We start from the raw sequence: 18,809 nt of genomic DNA, 5'->3' as shown, positions 1-18,809 counted from the left end.
ATCTGATGACATAGAATTTAGAATGGATTCCTGGAAAATCACCATAAGCAAATATAAACTAATGAACTGGATAGAGTGGGAGGAGAGTGGGATCACAAATCACTATAGAACAAAGGATAAATTTTCATAACTACAAGAAAAAGATTATACTAATTGGCAAAGAACACATAAAAAGGGAACACAAATGGCTTCTAAAACATTAAAATATGCTTAACCTTATTCATAAGAGAAATGCAAATTAAAACAATGGTATGCCACTTTTTAACATCAGATTTTCAAAGGTCTGTAAGTTTTATTTTACATTATTGGTTAGAGTAAGAGGAATGAAAGACCTTTTCACACATTGTTGGTCACAGTGTAAAATGCTACAGTCTCTGAAGGGCACTTTGATCATATCAAAAATGTAAAAGCACCCTTTGACCCAGCTTTTCTCCTCAACTCTATAGATATACTTGAACACATGCAAGAATATTCAATGCATCATTGCTATTTTATGCAATAGATTAAAACAGCCAAAAATTATCAATTGAGGACTGATAAAATCAATTATGATTTATCCATAAAGTAGAATTCTATTTAGCTGTTAAAAGAATTGAGTATTCATTGTACAAATATGAAACAGTATCCAAAATATATATTTTAAAGCAAGATACAGAACAGTATATAGAATTGTAGAATTGTGTACAAGGAGAGAGTTGAAACACAGATACCTACATATTTCAGTGTGAGGGGACTATCTGAAGAATAGACAATAAAATGGTAACAATAGTTGCCCAAGAAGAGGGGCTTGGAGCACTGATAGACTTCTTTGCATTATATGACATTTTTCACTGATTTTTTTTTTTTTTTTTGAGACAAGGTCTCACTCTGTTGCCCAGGCTGGAGTACAATGGCAAATCTCAGCGCATTGCAGCCTCAACCTCCCAGGCTCAAGCAATCCTCCCACCTCAGCCTCCCAAGTAGCTGGGACCAATATTTGTATTGTTTGTAGAGATGGGGTTTTGCCATGTTGCCCAGGCTGGTCTCCAACTCCTGGGCTCAACCAATCCACCCACCTCAGCTTCCCATAGTGCTGAGATTACACCCTGATAGATGTTTTTAATTTTGCAAATGTATTATCTATTTTAAAAATGCAAAAGACAAAAAAACTAGGTAAAAATGGCATCAAAAGTTCAGAACATTAATTTTTCACTTCGTACAAATGTGTATGATTATACGGCAAATTCCTGACGTTAAACCTAACTAGTCAAAATTTTAATTTCCAAATATAAAGGAGTATTTTTTGAAAATCCTCTATATTGCATACTCTTTGAAAGCACTGACTGTGTTTTCCTCATCTTTATATCACAAAAGCACTTTCTAATGGGTATTCAATAAATGTCATTGACTCTGGTGTTGAAAATGGAATTGAAGAGTCTTGATTAAGTACTAATCAGAGAACCAGGTTCTTATGTTAGTCCACATACATCTGGTTTTAGAAGACCTGAAAAAGGGGCAGTTTATTTTCCTATTCTCTTAAAAAAATAAAATCTGGCCAAGTGTTACAGCTCACGCCTGTAATGCCAGTGTTTTGGGAGGCTGAGGCAGGAGGACTGCTTGAGGCCAGGAATTTGAGACTAGCCTGGGAAACACAGCAAGACCCTGTCTCTTCAAAAAAATTTAAAAATTATTTGGGTGTGGTGGACACACTTGTAGTCTCAGCTACTCAGAAGGCTGAGGCAGAAGGATTGCTTGAGCACAGGAGTTGGAGGCTGCAGTGAGCCATGATGGTGCCACTGCACTCCAACCTGGGCCACAGAGCAAGACTCTGTCTCAAAAAACAAACATCTAGAAAGGTACTTTCTAGCTGTAATGTTCTAATGCCTCTGGTTCCAGCACTTCCTAAGATAGCTGTATTCTAAGAATTCTGTAGAGCAGTACTGCCCAAACTTTGCATATCCACTGTTTTTTAAGTATATATGAATTAAATGTCAAGCTGTGTATTAGTAAATTTAGGTTTTTTTCAAAACTGACATTTTCTTCCCATACATAAGTATAGTTTTGTGCACCTGTAGGATCTGTGTACCCAAATTTATAGTATACCATTCTAGAAAAGTTACTTAAGAAAACCGCCTTATGTTTTTGAAAAGGAAAATCATGTAGTTATTAAAGTATTCTTCTCTGGTGAAAACACCTTAGTCAAATAGCAAACAAAACAAAATTTGTTTTTATTTATGACCATGATTATTTGTTCTATGCCTTCATTTTCTTTTTTGGAGTTTAATACTTACTATACTTGCCTACCAAGCTATCTTGATTAATATAATTGTGTTTTTATAGCTTGCCTTAGAGTTTCTCAAAAAGGTGTACATCAAACTTTTGCTTTGAAAATACAAGCAATACAAATATGAAGACTAGCAGTCCTTGGAGGAAGGAAATGGCTTTATCTGAGTTTTACTAACTTGAAAAACAAAAATGAGGTCCCTGAGGACATTTTAATAATAATAACGTAAATTTTTTCAAAATTCAGTTATGATTTCTAATATGTATGAAAATACTGTATTTTGGATCTCTTTGTCACATATACTTTAAATATATTATTTTTTAATTACATCCGTTTTAGCTTTTCAAAAAAGTGGTTTACTACTTTTGATGCGTACTAAGCTACCTGGTAGTTTGTCATTTTGTCTAGTATCTATTTATACAAATTGAAACGGTATTCTGTAGGACTGGGACTGTTTGGGGAGAATGCAGTTAGATATGTTAGTGGTGGTAAAAGGATATAACAGATTTGGCTTATTGAATGGCGTATGAGTTGGTTGGTTGAGGTTGCAAGGACAGATCTACTGGAGTCTGGACGCTCCCATTTCCCAGCTCTACCAAGTCACTTAAATATGAGACCCTGAACCTCATTGCTAATAAGAAGACTTTTGAGCTACAGTTGGAGAAAGCTTAGGAGTGATGTAGTTCAAATGAACTAACCATAGTTAAATGTCAAGTGAATTAGAGAGCTGTTGAATAGTTTATAAACATAAGGATTCACATCTGAATATGTGGACTATAATATTTAAAACTAGGGATGGCATATTCATTACACAGAGTGGACTAGCTCCCCTTTTGACTGTCACATTTCTGTGATTCTTAGTAGCACTCTGCTCCAGATGTTTCACAACAGGCTTTTTATAAATGTTTATTGAATTTTTGAGTAATTACTGTGTATTTAGCACTGTGCTTATCTTCACAGAGAAAAGAATGTTAGCATCCTTTCCTTCTGATCTAGAGGAGGTTATCAGACTATTAGACATGAAACAATAGTGGAGAACCCCAAATAGTTCACAATCCAATGCAATGTTTTACTGAGAGCAAGTGGAGATGTGAGATTGGATTAGGCATGGGTAAAGGTTTGGTTAAGCAGAGTGGTGAGCAAGGTTCCCTATGTGGGAACAACATTTAGGAACAGATAGGACTGTGCTCATGAACTTGTGGAATAAGACACCAGTCCAGAACAGAGGGTGTGTATTAAAGAATAATGTTGAAGAGATCTGACCAACCTAATATAAATCCAAATAAGCCAACTTTCCCATCAATGTAAAAAATTCTTTGAAATTTTTTTCAAAAGAAAAAACAACCAGAGTTAAGTATCCTGTGGATGCCACATGCTCCTCTGATGAGCTGGCCATAAGTTTAATTCCTGATGATTTTCCAGCCTCATCAGAGAGCTAGTAGACAAGCATAAGGAAAAGAGAAAGGGCTGTATTCCAGTTCCAGGCAGGTGACTATATGACCTCAGGCATATTTGTACTTAACTCTCAGAGTCTTGATTTTATTGTTTACTATGAGGATAAGCATACCAACCTTACTTGGCTTTTGCAAAATTCAGAGACAATACATGTGAAGGTGGCTAGAACATAATAGGCATTCAACACATGTTGATCCCTTTTTTTCCTCAAAGTGGCTCTCATCCTGATCCACAAAAGAGCAAGTTAAGTTAAAAGGGTTGAATCCTGCCAGGCTCACAAGGTTAAATAATTTCTGATGTATACTGATGTAATCCATATATGCAATGTTACTTTTTCAGTCATATGTGACTTCTCAAGTTACACAGGTTACATGGCATTATTCATTGTATTTAGTTCAATAAGTAGGCGGGAGAGAAAACTGTTGTATTTTCAGGATAAATGCTTTATGTACGCTAAAGTTTAGAGGTCCAAACACTAGTACAACTAAATGTTCTTTTACAAGGTTGATAATTACTTTGAAATTAAGGTAAAACTAAAATGCCTTACACTTTTTCTTCCAGCATGCTACAAATGAAAACTGATGAGAAACTGAATGTGTCTGATGAGAATACAGCAAGTTGCCCTTTGAGCCCCATTAAGATGTGCCTTAATCGTCCCATTGAATGGAATCTGAATTTGACAACAGCATCCCTAACGAGCTGTACAGTTCATAACCAAAATCTCAAAAGTGAAGAGAAATAGATTGCAGTTCTTCTTGCACTATCTTTATTTTGTATGTCAGTATTCCTTCTGAACAATAAGCATTTATCAATTGATCTTGAAGTATTTCTAGTCCTGTGATTTGTCTTTATATTAAATCATTAGCATTAATCATTTTGATTATATTCTTTATATGTTTTTCACATGTTTTACATCAGATCATTGTGGAATTTTGTAAACGGATTTTGATGTTTCTCTTTTTAATGGTATTATGTGAATTTTTTATGCCCTAAGTTTAAATACGTAATTGTCCCTAGTTTTATTTCTGTGCACAAAGTTTTAATATATAACACATTGTGATTTATAAAGCTAGTATTGTAAAGATTTGTGATGATGACCTGACCCATGAGCAGTTGTAAAACAGGTGGATACCAACTACCTCGAAGCAAATTGGTGGAAGAAAAGGCAAAGGTATCTCTTAGAAGTAAATCTCCTTCAACGTTATATATGTACAGAAGAAAAAAGTTGATCATAGCTTTTTGTCAAGTAGCATGTTTCCATTCACAGGAGAATGTGAGCTGATCAGTTCTTTCTCTGTATTTTAAATCTGTAAGTCTGTGGGCTTTAAGAGCAATGGCACAATTGCATGTTTACTGTTCAGCAAATTGTGCCTCTTGGTAGAGAAGAATAATGTGTGGTTTCTGTAAGTTACCAGTTTTGAATGAAAAATGGTAAATGGATTTACATCTGTTTCATTGTACCTTAGCCTTTTATTTTAAAGTTAAAGGGATGACTTTTAAAAGCAGGACATTCCCTACCTTTAACTCTAATAGTGCAAAGCACAGTTTCAGCAATGGCTACATGACTGTGTTTAAAAACTGAATACTCAGAATACTAAAGGTTTGGTGCTTAAATTTATTTTTCCCGTGCCAGAGAAAGCAAGCTTTGGTATGGTAAACCACATGAGAACATGGCTCCTTTCTTTTTGGATAGCCTGGCCATGTGTGAATGGGATTTTAGTTTCTTATGTTTCTAAGACTTTTCCTTACAGCACACTTAATGTACCTTTTCAGTCCTTCTCCCAACCCTCTGCAAATTATCCTTAAAACAACAACACATAAGGAATTTGAAGCACAGGAGAACACAGCGCCAACAAACAGAATGAAGAACAATCGTCTATTTTTAACTGACTTTCTATCATTACCATTTTTCCTTTTGCTTAATAACTATCTTGCTTTGTAACTTTGACTCCTTTTATAAGTTCTATGAGGCACATATGTATAGCAATTTGGTTCTAAAAACCAGTGATCTTACTTTAGCTCCATCTTAAAATTTCACCTTAAGTAAAGTAAATGGCCTCTAGTAAATAAGCCTAAAAAAGCACAATTATTAAAACAGATACATGTTAGGACATTTCTGAATAATAAAGAGAAAAGGTGTTTTGTTGGGTATTGCAGAAAATAGGACCAATTTTATATAGTACAAGTTTCATAAGTCAGGCCAAGTGTCAATTTCAAGACAAGAAATGAAATTGACAGTGAATAGTGCTCATAAATTGGTAGCGTATATAAAGAGAAGTTCCTGTCACATTATTTTCCCACTAGAATTATTATCCACAGTAAATAAAATATTATTTTGTTTTGCCAAAAATATAGAGAGCAGCTTCATGGTTAATAATACATTTATGTTGACACCTCCCTAACCCAGGAAACATTCACAAACCAGGACTCCCATTATGCAAATACTTTAGGAAGAGAGATTTCCCAGGCAGATAATATCACCAAAAATGTTTTCACTGTAGGAATCACAAAATAGGTTTGTCAAAATAACTGTTGTTGTTGAACGTTATACTGGTCTTCCTCACTGGTGATAAGCTCCTTTCTAGCCAGTTTGTGGTACTTCCTTCATTTTCCCTTGAAATGTTACTTGTTAAATATGTCCTCAGGCGGTTTCATCTTTGTTGATTCTGCCCATCTAAGTCATAAGCTTCTCCAATGCAAGCTACTAACTAGTTACACTTGTAAGTTTTCCATAATGACATGATTTTAAACATAAAGAGTTCATAAGAATCCTTGGAGAGACTATTTAAAAACGAGATTCCTAGGCCCACCTCAGATTCTGATACATCTGTGTGACTGATGTAGATTTTTTCTGGACTATAATAACTAATGCTGTCCTAATGCTTTAATACAGGCCAAAGTAACGTGGAAGCGCACAGCAGAAAATCTTCAGAAAGACATCAGGTTTGTTCTGATTTTGACAAGAGTAACTTTATTAAAGCAAATAACTGGACATAATCTTAAAGGATTCCACCTCCATCGTCTTTCCTAACTTAGATCTTCATTGAGAAATTGTGCAAGGTTAAGTTTACTTTTTTCTAGTGCTGCGGTTTTGGCTCGTCTTGGTAGTCTCATCTTCATTTCTGATTCTGGTTCTGGAACTTCATGATCACTAAATAGATGTTGAAAATACACGAATTTAGATACAAGCTTTAAAACCAGTTTATTTATAAATAAAACTTTTTTGTTTCTGACTCACATTCTATCATTGTTTAATTGATAGCCTGATTCCATTGACTTAGCTCAAAACTAAAATCTTAAGCAATATCAAAAAAAACACTGACTTGGCTATCCAGCAAAGTGAATCAGGGAAAACCTAGCTAATGATTTTATATGCTATAACGGAACCTGGTGTTATACAGGAAAAAAGCCACAAACTTGTAATGAAGCTTGTAATTAAACGAGGACCATAACTGTCCAAAAGAGATTTCTTTGAAACTCAAGAAGTGACAAAAAAATTAAGTTCTCTTGATTTAAGCAATAAATTCCAAAAACACAGTAAAAAACAAGTCCCCCCCCAAAAAAGACAAATTTAATCAACAGTGTAAAACTATACTGAAAATACACACAATACAATTTTGCAGATGAATACAAGACAGCTACCAACTTTCAGCTCTAACAGTGGCTTAATTGACAGAAGCCAAAAATAAACACTCTACCACACAATATACCCAAATTATAGACAGAATTATTCTATCATTATCTAAGTGTAGAGAACCCAAATATTATCAAAATCAAGAGTTTGCTAACTGAAGATCAAAGGAGTCACATCATGTAATTAGAAATTAAAACAACATATTAAAGATAGCACTAAAGACCATGCCAATAGGCAAAAGCAAACGCCGCAAGAAGTCAAATGCTCTTGATAATGGAATTTTAGACTATAGACCCAAGACAGCTATTTATAGTTTTCACTATCTTGTTACATATTTTCTCTCATTCACAAGAAAATTAGTTTTTTTCTACTTCTAGAAATAAAAAGTGAAGATAGGCCTCTATATATTCTAGACACGCATGACATACCTTTCAGAGTCGGCCTCAGCAGTCTGACGCCTCCTGTTCGTCCTAGCTGAAACTGTCACTTTTCTCTGTCCTTGAAGACAGTATAATTCATTATCAGAATTTATTATCAGTTGCTTTTTGTTTTTAATCTAGTTTCTAGGCTAACTAAATCCTTTGTTTTCAACACAGCAATCCTTTCAACACATGTATCTCCTACTTGTTCTAGCCATCTTGGTACCAGTTGTCACTACCACAGAAAAAGGAACCCAAGCAAGATTAAAACTTAGTTTATTTTGTAAGCACTAATAATGAGTAAGGGAAAATAAGGAAATTTCAAGCAAGTTAAAAGAAGGCAAATTTTAGTTCAATGTATTTGAGGACAGTATATGAAAAATGTGTTATAATGAAGCACCCCTATTATTGCTATAGCACAAAGTCTGTGGAGAGGCTCATGAAAATTAGGGTTAGAAAGGTAGGTTAGGTGCATAAACCGGTGCTAAAGAAACAACTTTTTTTTTTCTTGGAAGGTGATAAAACACATAATCAGTAAGGTAATAATGGCTTCTTGTAAAATAACATATACGTGACCAATTCAAATGTGTTCTAAAATATATTTCAATGTAAAAACTAGAACCTTTATATACTGGGGATTATAAGATTCTACTTACTAGAAATTTACAAGGTTAAGGAGTAAGACAAAGTTTGGCTTGTGATGCTTCTCATTTATAAGAAATAAAACAGTATGAATACATGAAGTTTGGTCTATTAAAAAGGATGGTGTTCTCATGGTGTGATATACCACAAAAAAAATCTGATCAAAACCAAACTCTTCAATGTTGACAGTCTGTTTGAAAATTATATACTCTACTTCATTCATGTTACACTTTTCTACTCCTTACCTGCTTTTACTAATGCATTTATCCCCAAGAAAACATCCAACAATATGGGACTAATTTGGAACAATATCCAGCAATTGGTATTTAAATAATTTACTGGTTACAAAACAATATTATGACTAGACTCCATTTTAGAAAAAATTAAATCTGCATCGAAAAGGGCCTTAAAAAATAGATTTCTAAAATTAAAATCATGGTTGGCTCATGGGTGGGATTATTAGTGTTCCTTATAGTAGTTTGCCTGGATGTACTTTCTGATTCTTCTGTAATAAGCATGCATTGCTTTTGTAATGAGGAAATAATAAAACAATAAAAAGATCTTGAATTTCAGATTTTTTTCCAAGTGATCCCCTAATAGTCAGCATTTACTTTACCAACAGATCCCCTATTGTTGGATAGCCCTTGGGAAATAAGTTGGGAAAATATGAAATAAGATGGGAATAGAAGGAAAACAAAGCCCAGAAAAATACTACAGGGATTTTAAAAAAATGCTTAGTTATATGAAGGATAGAACACAAATAACTAATATAAAATCATCACTTAACCAAATCTTAATTAAACCCAAATTGTCTTTTGTAATATGATCTTTTGCAGCATACTTCTTTCAATCAAAAGCACCTAGAGCAACACTGATTTTATAATCTATAGACACAAGGCAAAAACTGACATCCACTGAAAGAATTAAAAAGAAAGGATACCAAAGACATTTAAAAAAAATCTTTATCCCTAAGGAAACAAAGATAAGAAAACTTGCAAAACAAGTATTTTTCATTGGAAGATAAAATTTAAAACTTTTATCATAAAGAGGGTCAATCCATACACTACCTCTGTTAGTCTTTAGCTGAGTAGATTTTGATGCTTGGGTTGCTTTTACACCCCTGAGTGGAGTCATATATACTTCTTTATTCTTTTCTATTAAAGGGAATAATACAAAAATATAAATAAGATAACCTCATGAAATATTTTAAATTGTCTTTTTAAGTCCAGTTTTTATAAAACTGAAATGACAAAGTCCTTCTAGCAGCTAGTGAAAAGTTATAAATCACCCTTTCGAAAATTTGAATACTGGTAAAGAAGCAAAACTCTTAAAAAGATGGTCATATATTGAGAAATGCATGCCAAAAAACACTTGAAAAGTAGAATAAACATTTATCAGTAATGCTCTTTCTCAAGAGGATTAATTAGAAAAAAATTTTCATTCATTTCTGATGTCCAACCAAACATGTTAGAGTAGAAAAAAATATGTCTCAGTAAAGATGAAAAAAAAAAACAGAATCTTATAAATATTCTGGTCAGTATGTCATTACCATCTTCATTTTGAAAAGTAGTTGTAGTCAAGCTGGCATCCTGTGCTGCTTCAGCTTGGTCACCAAATTCTTTATTTCCTTTTTCTAACTGAATCTTGATTTTCTCCAAAGCTCTCAGACATGTCCTATCTTTTACTTGCTATAAAAGAAAACATTATTAACATTTTGTAAACACCGCATTCCCTAATCTTCTTTGAAAATAGTACCTCATACATATCAAGTTGTTTAAAAACACTAAATTATATGAAATTTATGAAGAAAATACTTCAAATAAGTCACAATATGCTAACATATGTATAATCTAATACAACCATGTAAATTCTACATGTATAAATATAAACACAAACTCATTCAGAGTAATGAGAAACTGCTTTACCTCCAGAATCTCATTCAATAGAACCAGAAGGTCTTTTGCAAGATGGCTACTGAGTTCTAAAGAACTCAAGGCTTTCGTATAGACTCGAATCTCTGGCGAGCACGGACTTGTTAAGATCTCATTGCAAATTTTCATAGCCAAATTGTCATGTACTGTTAAGGCCTAAAAAATTAAGAGAAAATTCTCTGTAAATTGAAAATGATTATGATTATTATATAGTCTTACACATCTAACAAATATTTCCAACTAATTTTCTTGCCATAATCCCAAATATAAAATGTCTAAAACCAAATTTAACATCCCCCCTACCCTCAAAATAAGCTCCCCTTCTTGACTTCTTGTAGTGGATGTTGTGATATAGGGCCAGTTCCACTCCCTTTAGGGAAGAAGCACTCATCCCCCAGTTGCTGCATGTTTTGGAGGGTAAAAGTTCCCAGCTGCAGTACTGATCCAGGCTGACGATGGTGGACTTTGGTGGACTTTGTCCAAGATCATACCTCTTCTCCCAGAGATTTGTCCAAATCCAGTGACTGGCCGGTGCACAGGTACAATGTCTCAGCTTGTCTCCATTCTGGACAACTCAAAGGAACATCCCAGTTCTGGAACTCCCTACGGGATTGGCTGGGGCCTTTGCTTGCATAGCAGTAGTTAAACTTAGTGCTATGCCCCAATCTACTTTTCCCTTACTCTTCTCCAAGATGCTGATTATGAGAGTACTCCCCAATTAAACTATGTCAACAGCTCCTTCGAAGTCTGCTGTTACACATACACATAGAGTTTTCCCGGACTCCTCCATCTCCCTTGCCTCTCAAGCTCTTTCTTTTAGATTCTTGTACCCATAATTCTTTATTAGGTCAATTTCTATTCTTCCTACTTTCTACTGTTACTTTCTAGTACTTTTTCTACAAGCAAATTATACAGATTTTCAGCTGCTTTCTTTATTAATATTCTTTTCTTTCCGCTCACCAATTCATCTCATATTACCATCACTGACCACCTAATTAATCTTTCTAATAAGTGGTTTTCATGACATTAACCCTTTCGTCATAAGCCCTGCATAACTACCCATTGCAAATAAGGCCAATTCCAAATTCCCCACATTGCCCTTTAAAGCAATCTATACCCCCAATGTTCGGCCCTAACAGTCCTATTCAGGATCCTTAGCCAAAGTCATCTTTCTACAGTTCCCCAACATTTGCATAACCATCTACATATATCACCTTTACTAAAACATCCTTCCTCTACCCAAACCACTCCCCAAATGCCAACAAGGCCTAACTGAATTTTGGTCAATGAGTTTTAAAACTAATCCTGTACTCATCATTCCTACCACATGACTCTTGCCCTTATCTCAAGTCATGAAGTGCTTAATAGCTCTATTACTGACCCTTACCTAATTTTGCCTAATATCCTTTGTAATCTTATCTTTCCAATAATATACAACATATGAATTGAACAGAGTAGCTTATCACTAAATATCAAATAAAAGAGAATAATACTTTGAACTTAATCTGTTAGCATCTGAAATCACTAATACATTAAATTTCAAAAATGGTAACGAGTTTGACCAAGTGCCATTAAAGGATTAAAACAACCCAGCTTAAGTTCAGTCTGTGAGTCAGTGGGCAATTGATTTATCTTCTTTGAATTAAAAGCCAAAAAAGCTTGAGGTGAGTTCTAGTCTTTGAATTCTCCTTCCTTGTGCCAGAAGCATAGCAGGTAAGCCAACATTTGAAGACTGTGAGTCCGAGATAATGTAGGTTATTACTTCAGATTAACAGTCAGTACTAGGTGGGCATGGTGTGGGTGGTGAATTTTTAGTAATTTCTTTTCAGTAGCAAAAATGTTAGCATTGATTAATTGTTTTCATATGATTTCTCCGCATTTCCCAAGGTCTTGTTTTTCTCGTGCTTTGTGGTATATGCTTGAGACAGAAGTCTAAAGACCAAAATGCAGTTCCTCAGTATTTCAAGGGATCTTTGAGAGAGATTATTTTACCAAAACAGTGATCTGCATGCAGTTACCACAGTCACTCACCTGATAATCTTGGGAAGTCTTGGCCTGAGGATTTAATCCACTTGGTCTTGTCAAATCTACAAGTAACTCAGCAACATTTGTGATATCAATTTCAGCTAAAGGAGAAGATGCAGGGGCATTGGCCAGTGTTTGCAGGGTTGGAAGAAAAGCTTCTTCAAAGCATTCCTGATTAGTCCTATTAAGAAACAAATTCAAAGTATGTTGGCAGAACATTATTTGATGAGAGAAAAAGCATGACTCTAAAAACTATTATGTATGAAATACTATGTATGAAATTCACTCATTAAGTGCATTTTCATCTAGGAAAGAGCCAAAAATTCAGATAGATAAAATCTGTATCGTTCTTGTCATTTCATCATTTATCTACTAAAGATAGAAAAAGTATCAACAACAAAATATCATTATAGATATAATTCATAGGGGACCTGAATTTGATGCCAAGTCAGATTTTTGATTTATCAGTACGACTCAATACCTGCTTGCATAAGCAAACATGGGGAAGAACACGCCTAGGCAATGTCGAAGTCGAACATCCTCTTCAGTCACAGGATTGTACCATAACAAAATAAGACGAGAAAGAATCCTGCTGCTGACCAAAAGCCCAGAGAACATCAGCTTGGCTAGTCCTTCTGCAGCTCCAGTCCTAAGTTCAGATACCTAACAAAGATGACATTCATTAGAAGAAATTTATTTGTATCTCCTTTTTAAGCCTCTCAATGTAGCCTGTCCTACAGTATTTTTACACAAACTGTCCAAAAACCATTCGAGTTATTACAAATTCTTTAAAGGCAAATAAAAGACTGTTTCTTCAAAGCTAGAATAACAATTTTACACAAATCTAAAAGACTAGGAGACTAGACAAATGCTTAGTCTAGCCATGAAAAATTCAATTATCTTAAAATTTTTTAGAAGAACCAAAAGGCCTTTTATAACTTGGAAAATAAAAAGCGAAACATATATTTAAATGCTTAGCGTTTCTAAGACATAGAAAACCCTGGCCCCTGATATTAGAGGAAGGTGCCTATCTATAAGCAAAAGCTCCATAGGTAGGAGTGCAATTTGTCTGAATAATGGATAGAATGTGAACAGAAGGTGTTGAAGCAGAAGGCATTCCTAGAAAGAGTAAACAAAAGTCTAGAGAAGACAAAGGAAAAGACAACTGAATGTACACAGGCAAAACAATGAAGCTGGACCTTAGGCCATATACAAATATTAACTGAAAATGCATCAACAGCCTAAATATAAAAGCTAAAGCCAGAAAACTCTCAGAAGAAAACAGGGATAAATCTTCATGACTTGGACTTAGCACTGGATTCTTAGATAGGACACCAAAAGCAGAAGCAACAAAAGAAAAAGAGTGTATCTCCAAAATTAAAAATGTTTAATACATCTAAGTATATTAACAAGAAAGTAAAAAGACAACCTGTAAAATAAAAGTTACAAATTATACCTGATAAGGATCTACTACCCAAACTACATAAAGAACTCTATAAAGACAACCAGTCCAACTTAAAAATGGGCAAAGGACTTGAACAGACATTTATCCAAACAAAATATACAAATGGCCAAGAAGCAGATGAAAAGATACTCAACATCACTAGTCATTAAGGAAATGCAAATCAAAACCACAATGAAGTAGCACTTCATATATACTAGGATAGCTATAATGTTTTAAAAAATGGAACCTAAGTGTCAATAAGGATGTGGAGAAATGGAAAACCTTCTACACTGAAGATGGAAATTTAAAATGGTTCAATCACTGTGGAAAACAGTTTGTCAAGTTCTCGAAAAGTTAAATGACTGAGCAACACAATTCCTAGGTATACAGATACCCAAAAGAATTGAAATAGATACTCAAACAAATACATACACACACCATGTTCATAGTAAGCAGCACTATTCACAATAGCCAAAAGGTAGAAACAGCCCAACTGTCCTTCAATGGATGAATGCATAAACAAATCACCATATATACATAAAATGGAGTATTCAGCTACAAAAAGGAATGAAGTACTGATACAAGATACCATGTGGATGAATCTCGAAAATGTTATGCTAAATTTAAAAAGCTAAACAGAGGTCACATACTGTATGATTCCGTTTATATGAAATATCCAGAATAGTTAAATCCATAGAAACAGACTGCAGATTGGTTGCTGTCAGGGCTGGCAGAAGGGGAAATAAGGAGCAACTGCTTAATGAGTAGTTTCCTTTTGGGATGATGACAATGTTTTAAATTAGATGATAGAGGTGGTAGTTGCCTTTCATTTTGAATGTACTAAATGCCAATGAATTGTTCACATTAACAGTGTTAGTTTGGGCCAGGCATGAGGGCTCACACTTGTAATCCCAGCACTCTGGGAGGCTGAGGCAGGAGGATCACTTGAGGCCAGGAGTTCAAGACCAGCCTGGGCAACAGAGCGAGACCCTGTCTCTACAAAAAATTTAAAAATCAGTGGGCATGGCGGCACATGCCTGTCATTCCAGCTATTCAGGAGGATTGCTTGAACCCAGCAGGTGAGGGGTCAATGAACTATGATCACGCCACTGCACTCCAGCCTGATGACAGAGCAAGACCCTATCTCAAAAAAAAAAAATTAAGTTTTGTTATATCACTTCCAACTTAGTGAAAAACTACGATAAGCATAGAAAATGTTTAATCAGTTGGTTTACATGTGTGCTACAAAAATAGTAATTCAAGAGTACTTAAAAGAGATCCAATCCCATACCCTATCTTACATCTTCTACCCACCCAATATAAAATTATTCTAAACTATTTCTTAAAAGTCTTGGGGATAAATCTTAGAAGTCTCTATATCACAAATACAACATAAAGAAATAAAAAATTAATAACAACCCTCTTTAATAATCACTTCATTTTTGTTTACTACTTCATTTCTTTGCATATACAATTTGATAGTGAGAAATTAGGTATGATAGTGAAAGTTAGGATTTAATTAAGATATTAAAAAAGTAAAATTAAAAAATGTCTATCCAAATTTAAAATCCAGTAGGAAAAATAAGATATAAAGAGCATAGGGGAGAGGAACATCACACACTGGGACCTGTCAGGGGATAGGGGGCTAGGAGAGAGATAGCATTTGGAGAAATACCTAATGTAGATGGGTTGATGGGTGCAGCAAACCACCATGGCACATGTATACCTATGTAACAAACCTGCATGTTCTGCACATGTATCACAGGACTTAAAGTATAATAAATTTAAAAAATAATAATAATAAACAAATACCTGCTGAAAATGACATTTCATAATCACAGGACTGGATTATTTCTTACCTCACTATCTAAGAAATCAGAAAGGAGTTTCAGAACATTCTTAGCTGTAGCAGTCTCTTCAATTTCTTTTGATTCTTCCTCATCACTGTTTATTTCTGTACCTTCACAATGAAGTGTTTTGATTTTTTTAGTTTTAAATGGTTCAATCCCAAACGTCATCAGTTGGTCAAAGATTGCCTTTAAAGCACTTATTTTTATTGTGACATCATCAATTTGCAAAACCTAAATCAAGACAGTCCCCACCAAAAAAAGTAAATGCAGTAAACTGTTTTAATTCTGTTTACATAAAATTAATATGTATCTTGTTTTTTTCTTAGTCAAATTTCAATGACAGTGTCAAGTCTAAAGAAAACATCACTTTTCAAAAATACAGTTAAAATTTCAATTTTAAAAAAACACATTATATTTATTTGAACCATAACATATAGAGCTATATACTTTAAGAAAAAGTTAATCTTCACAGTCAATAAAAATTTCTGGAGTTGGAGTCAGGCTGAATTATATTATTTGTTCCTTTCATTTAAAAAAGAATCAACAATACTTTCAACTATGATTTTTTTTTTAAGATCCAGAAAAACTGTTCAATTATGTTGAAAGTGTTCTAGCCCATCTGTCAAGAGAAAAACATTATATTCTAAGCAATGAAAGGCATTCATTAGAACAGTACTCTTCTAGGTTATCAAGTTTCATTTTTCTCTCATTAGCTCAATGAATTTAGAATTCCTTAACAGTAAATTCAGTTTTCAACTAGACTCCTTTATGAAAAGAGGTAAACCATGAAACACAGCACTTTGCATGAGTCTATCTTAAGTTTAAAAATGCCTACCAAATTTCAAAGCCATGAAAAAAATACAGAGCTCAGTATTTATATTACAAAAATATATATATATAGTGAGAAATTAGGTATGATAGTGAAAGTTAGGATTTAATTAAGATATTAAAAAAGTAAAATAAAAAATGTCTATCCAAATTTAAAATCCAGTAGGAAAAATAAGATATAAATATATATATATATATATATTTTTTTTTTTTTTTTGAGACAGAGTCTCACTCTATTGCCCAGGCTGGAGTGTAATGGCACAATCTCAGCTCACTGCAACCTCCACCTCCCAGGTTCAAGCGATTCTCCTGCCTCAGCCTCCTGAGTAGCTGGGATTACAGGCACATACCACCACGCCTGGCTAATTTTTGTATTTTTAGTAGAGATGGGGGTTTCACCACATTGGTCAAGCTGGTCTCGAACTCCTGACCTCATGATCAACCTGCCTTGGCCTCCCAAAGTGCTGGGATTACGGGTGTGTGCCAATTTACTATATTCTTTAATGTAACTAAATTTAGGTAATTGGTAAAATAACTTGGCTCTATAACTTGGCTTTTAGAACAAATAAAAATCACCTGTAAATAATGAATTGAGAAAAATGGCTCAATTTTTCAAAACTTTTAAAGAAATTTCAAGAACACTTCCTGATTGCCAGAAATGGTCCATTGTGAATCCAGAATGGTCCATTATGAAGCAACACGAGACAGTCGGGTCATTCTATCATCTTTAAAATATTATCTTCACTTGCTTTCCAGGAAATCACACCATTCCTCTTTTACTGTCCAATTCACCTTAGCCCCTACTGGTTCCTCTTCATCTCCCCTACCTTTATCTGAGGCTTAGGGTCCTATAAAGTTGACCCTACACTCATTCAGTCTATACTCATTCCTCAGGCAACATCCTATCTCTAGGCATTGCATACTATCAGATACTACCAAAAGAATAAAGACTTCCATCTCACCATCTTGGACCTCTCCCCTATACTCCAAACTCACATATAAATGCCTATTCAATATATCCACTTGTACCTTAAACTGTAAACTTATCATGCCCAATATTGAACTCCTTATTTCATCCTATCTGATATAAAACCTGCACCTCTGCTTTCCCCATCATAGGAAAAGGCAAATTCATCCATCTAGTTATTCTGGCGTAAATCTTTAAATCCTCCACCTTTCTCTCACATACCACATCAGATTCATTAGCAAATCTTAGACTTTATTTTCAAACTTAGATTACCATCCTGCTCACAACCTCAGTAACCACAACCCTCGTCCAAACCATCACCATCGCTTTCCTAGATTATCAAATACCCTCCTTATTAGTATCCCCGCTTCCATACTTGTACCCCTACTTAATACTAGGGATCTGCAAACAGCTGAAATCCATTCAACCACCTGTTTTTGCATAGCCTGCAAGTTAGGAAGTTTTGCATTTTCAAATGGTTAAAAAAAATGTATTACATGTGAAAATTATATGAAATTCAAATTTCAGTGTCCATAAAGTTTTACTGGACTACAGCCATACTAATTTATTTATGTATTATCTACAGCTGTCTTCACACTACAAAAGCAGAGCTGAGGAGTTCAGACAGATCATATGGCCCACAAAAATCTAAAAATATTTACTCTCTGGCCCTGTACACAAAAGGTTTGCCAACCCCTCCCTGGTCTACACCACTTTATGCCCAGTCAGATCATAACAATCTTCTATTCAAAGCCCTCGAATTCTTTTCCATCTCATTTATAGTGAAAGCTGACGTCTTTACAGTCTATAAGGTCCTAGAAGACATGGACATCCTGCTGCCAGCAAACCCTTTTTTCCTATTGTTCTTCCCTTTGCTCAATCTTTCCTAGCCATATGTTCTCTTGTTCCTTGAACACACCCAAAGTCCTACACCCCAGTGCCTATTCCCTTGTTCTTGCCTCTCCTTGGAAACCCAAATAACCACGTGGTTCACTCTTATGCTTCCTTCTGGTATTTGCTCAAATGTCAACTTATTAGTGAGGTCTTTCTCAACCAAACAGTTCCCTCTCCTCCTTCCCACTGCTTAGTCCCCTTCTCTGCTTTATTTTTCTCTATCTGATACATTGTATACTTATTTTTCACTGTGTGTTTCCCCTTCTAGAATGTAAGCTCCATTAAGACAACACATTTTATCTTGTTTTATTCACTACCTACCTACTTTATTTTTTCTAAGTCTAGAACAGTTGCTGGCACATAATATGCACTCAATAAGTATTTGCTATGTGAATAATTAAAAGAATATCTTACATAATTAGCATTTCATCTTTTTCTACGAACACATTTTAATAAG

The 18,809-nt window shown here is 34.6% G+C and overlaps 2 protein-coding genes across 21 annotated transcripts in view; one reads left to right on the top strand and one right to left on the bottom strand.

The window, feature by feature from the left end:
- LCORL (ligand dependent nuclear receptor corepressor like) overlaps positions 1-8,974 on the top strand; it is a 186,734-nt gene extending 177,760 nt beyond the window's left edge. For 6 of the 14 annotated variants that reach the window (XM_055246387.2, XM_055246391.2, XM_063619423.1 and 3 more), the window contains one exon: positions 4,280-8,974. In XM_055246387.2, coding sequence (XP_055102362.1) covers positions 4,280-4,293 — 14 coding nt within the window. In that variant the 3' untranslated portion in view covers positions 4,294-8,974. The remainder of the gene's footprint in view (positions 1-4,279) is intronic. The other 8 variants (XM_055246402.2, XM_055246398.2, XM_055246396.2 and 5 more) reach the window with 2 other exon arrangements.
- Positions 6,663-18,809, bottom strand: part of NCAPG (non-SMC condensin I complex subunit G) — a 32,828-nt gene continuing 20,681 nt past the window's right edge. For 6 of the 7 annotated variants that reach the window (XM_055246405.2, XM_063619432.1, XM_055246406.2 and 3 more), the window contains 8 exons: positions 15,673-15,894; positions 12,851-13,032; positions 12,376-12,550; positions 10,339-10,500; positions 9,963-10,101; positions 9,481-9,567; positions 7,781-7,850; positions 6,663-6,869 (listed from right to left, as the gene is read on the bottom strand). In XM_055246405.2, the coding sequence (XP_055102380.1) occupies positions 6,746-6,869; positions 7,781-7,850; positions 9,481-9,567; positions 9,963-10,101; positions 10,339-10,500; positions 12,376-12,550; positions 12,851-13,032; positions 15,673-15,894 (1,161 nt within the window). In that variant the 3' untranslated portion in view covers positions 6,663-6,745. Of the gene's footprint in view, positions 6,870-7,780; positions 7,851-8,965; positions 9,568-9,962; positions 10,102-10,338; positions 10,501-12,375; positions 12,551-12,850; positions 13,033-15,672; positions 15,895-18,809 lie in introns of those variants that run through there. The other variant, XM_063619433.1, reaches the window with a different exon arrangement.

Source organism: Symphalangus syndactylus, chromosome 16, assembly GCF_028878055.3.
Source record: "Symphalangus syndactylus isolate Jambi chromosome 16, NHGRI_mSymSyn1-v2.1_pri, whole genome shotgun sequence".
In the NCBI taxonomy this organism is placed as follows: domain Eukaryota; kingdom Metazoa; phylum Chordata; class Mammalia; order Primates; family Hylobatidae; genus Symphalangus; species Symphalangus syndactylus.
The sequence above is the reverse complement of the archived record's forward strand: the minus strand, read 5'-3'. Positions and strand labels throughout refer to the sequence as shown.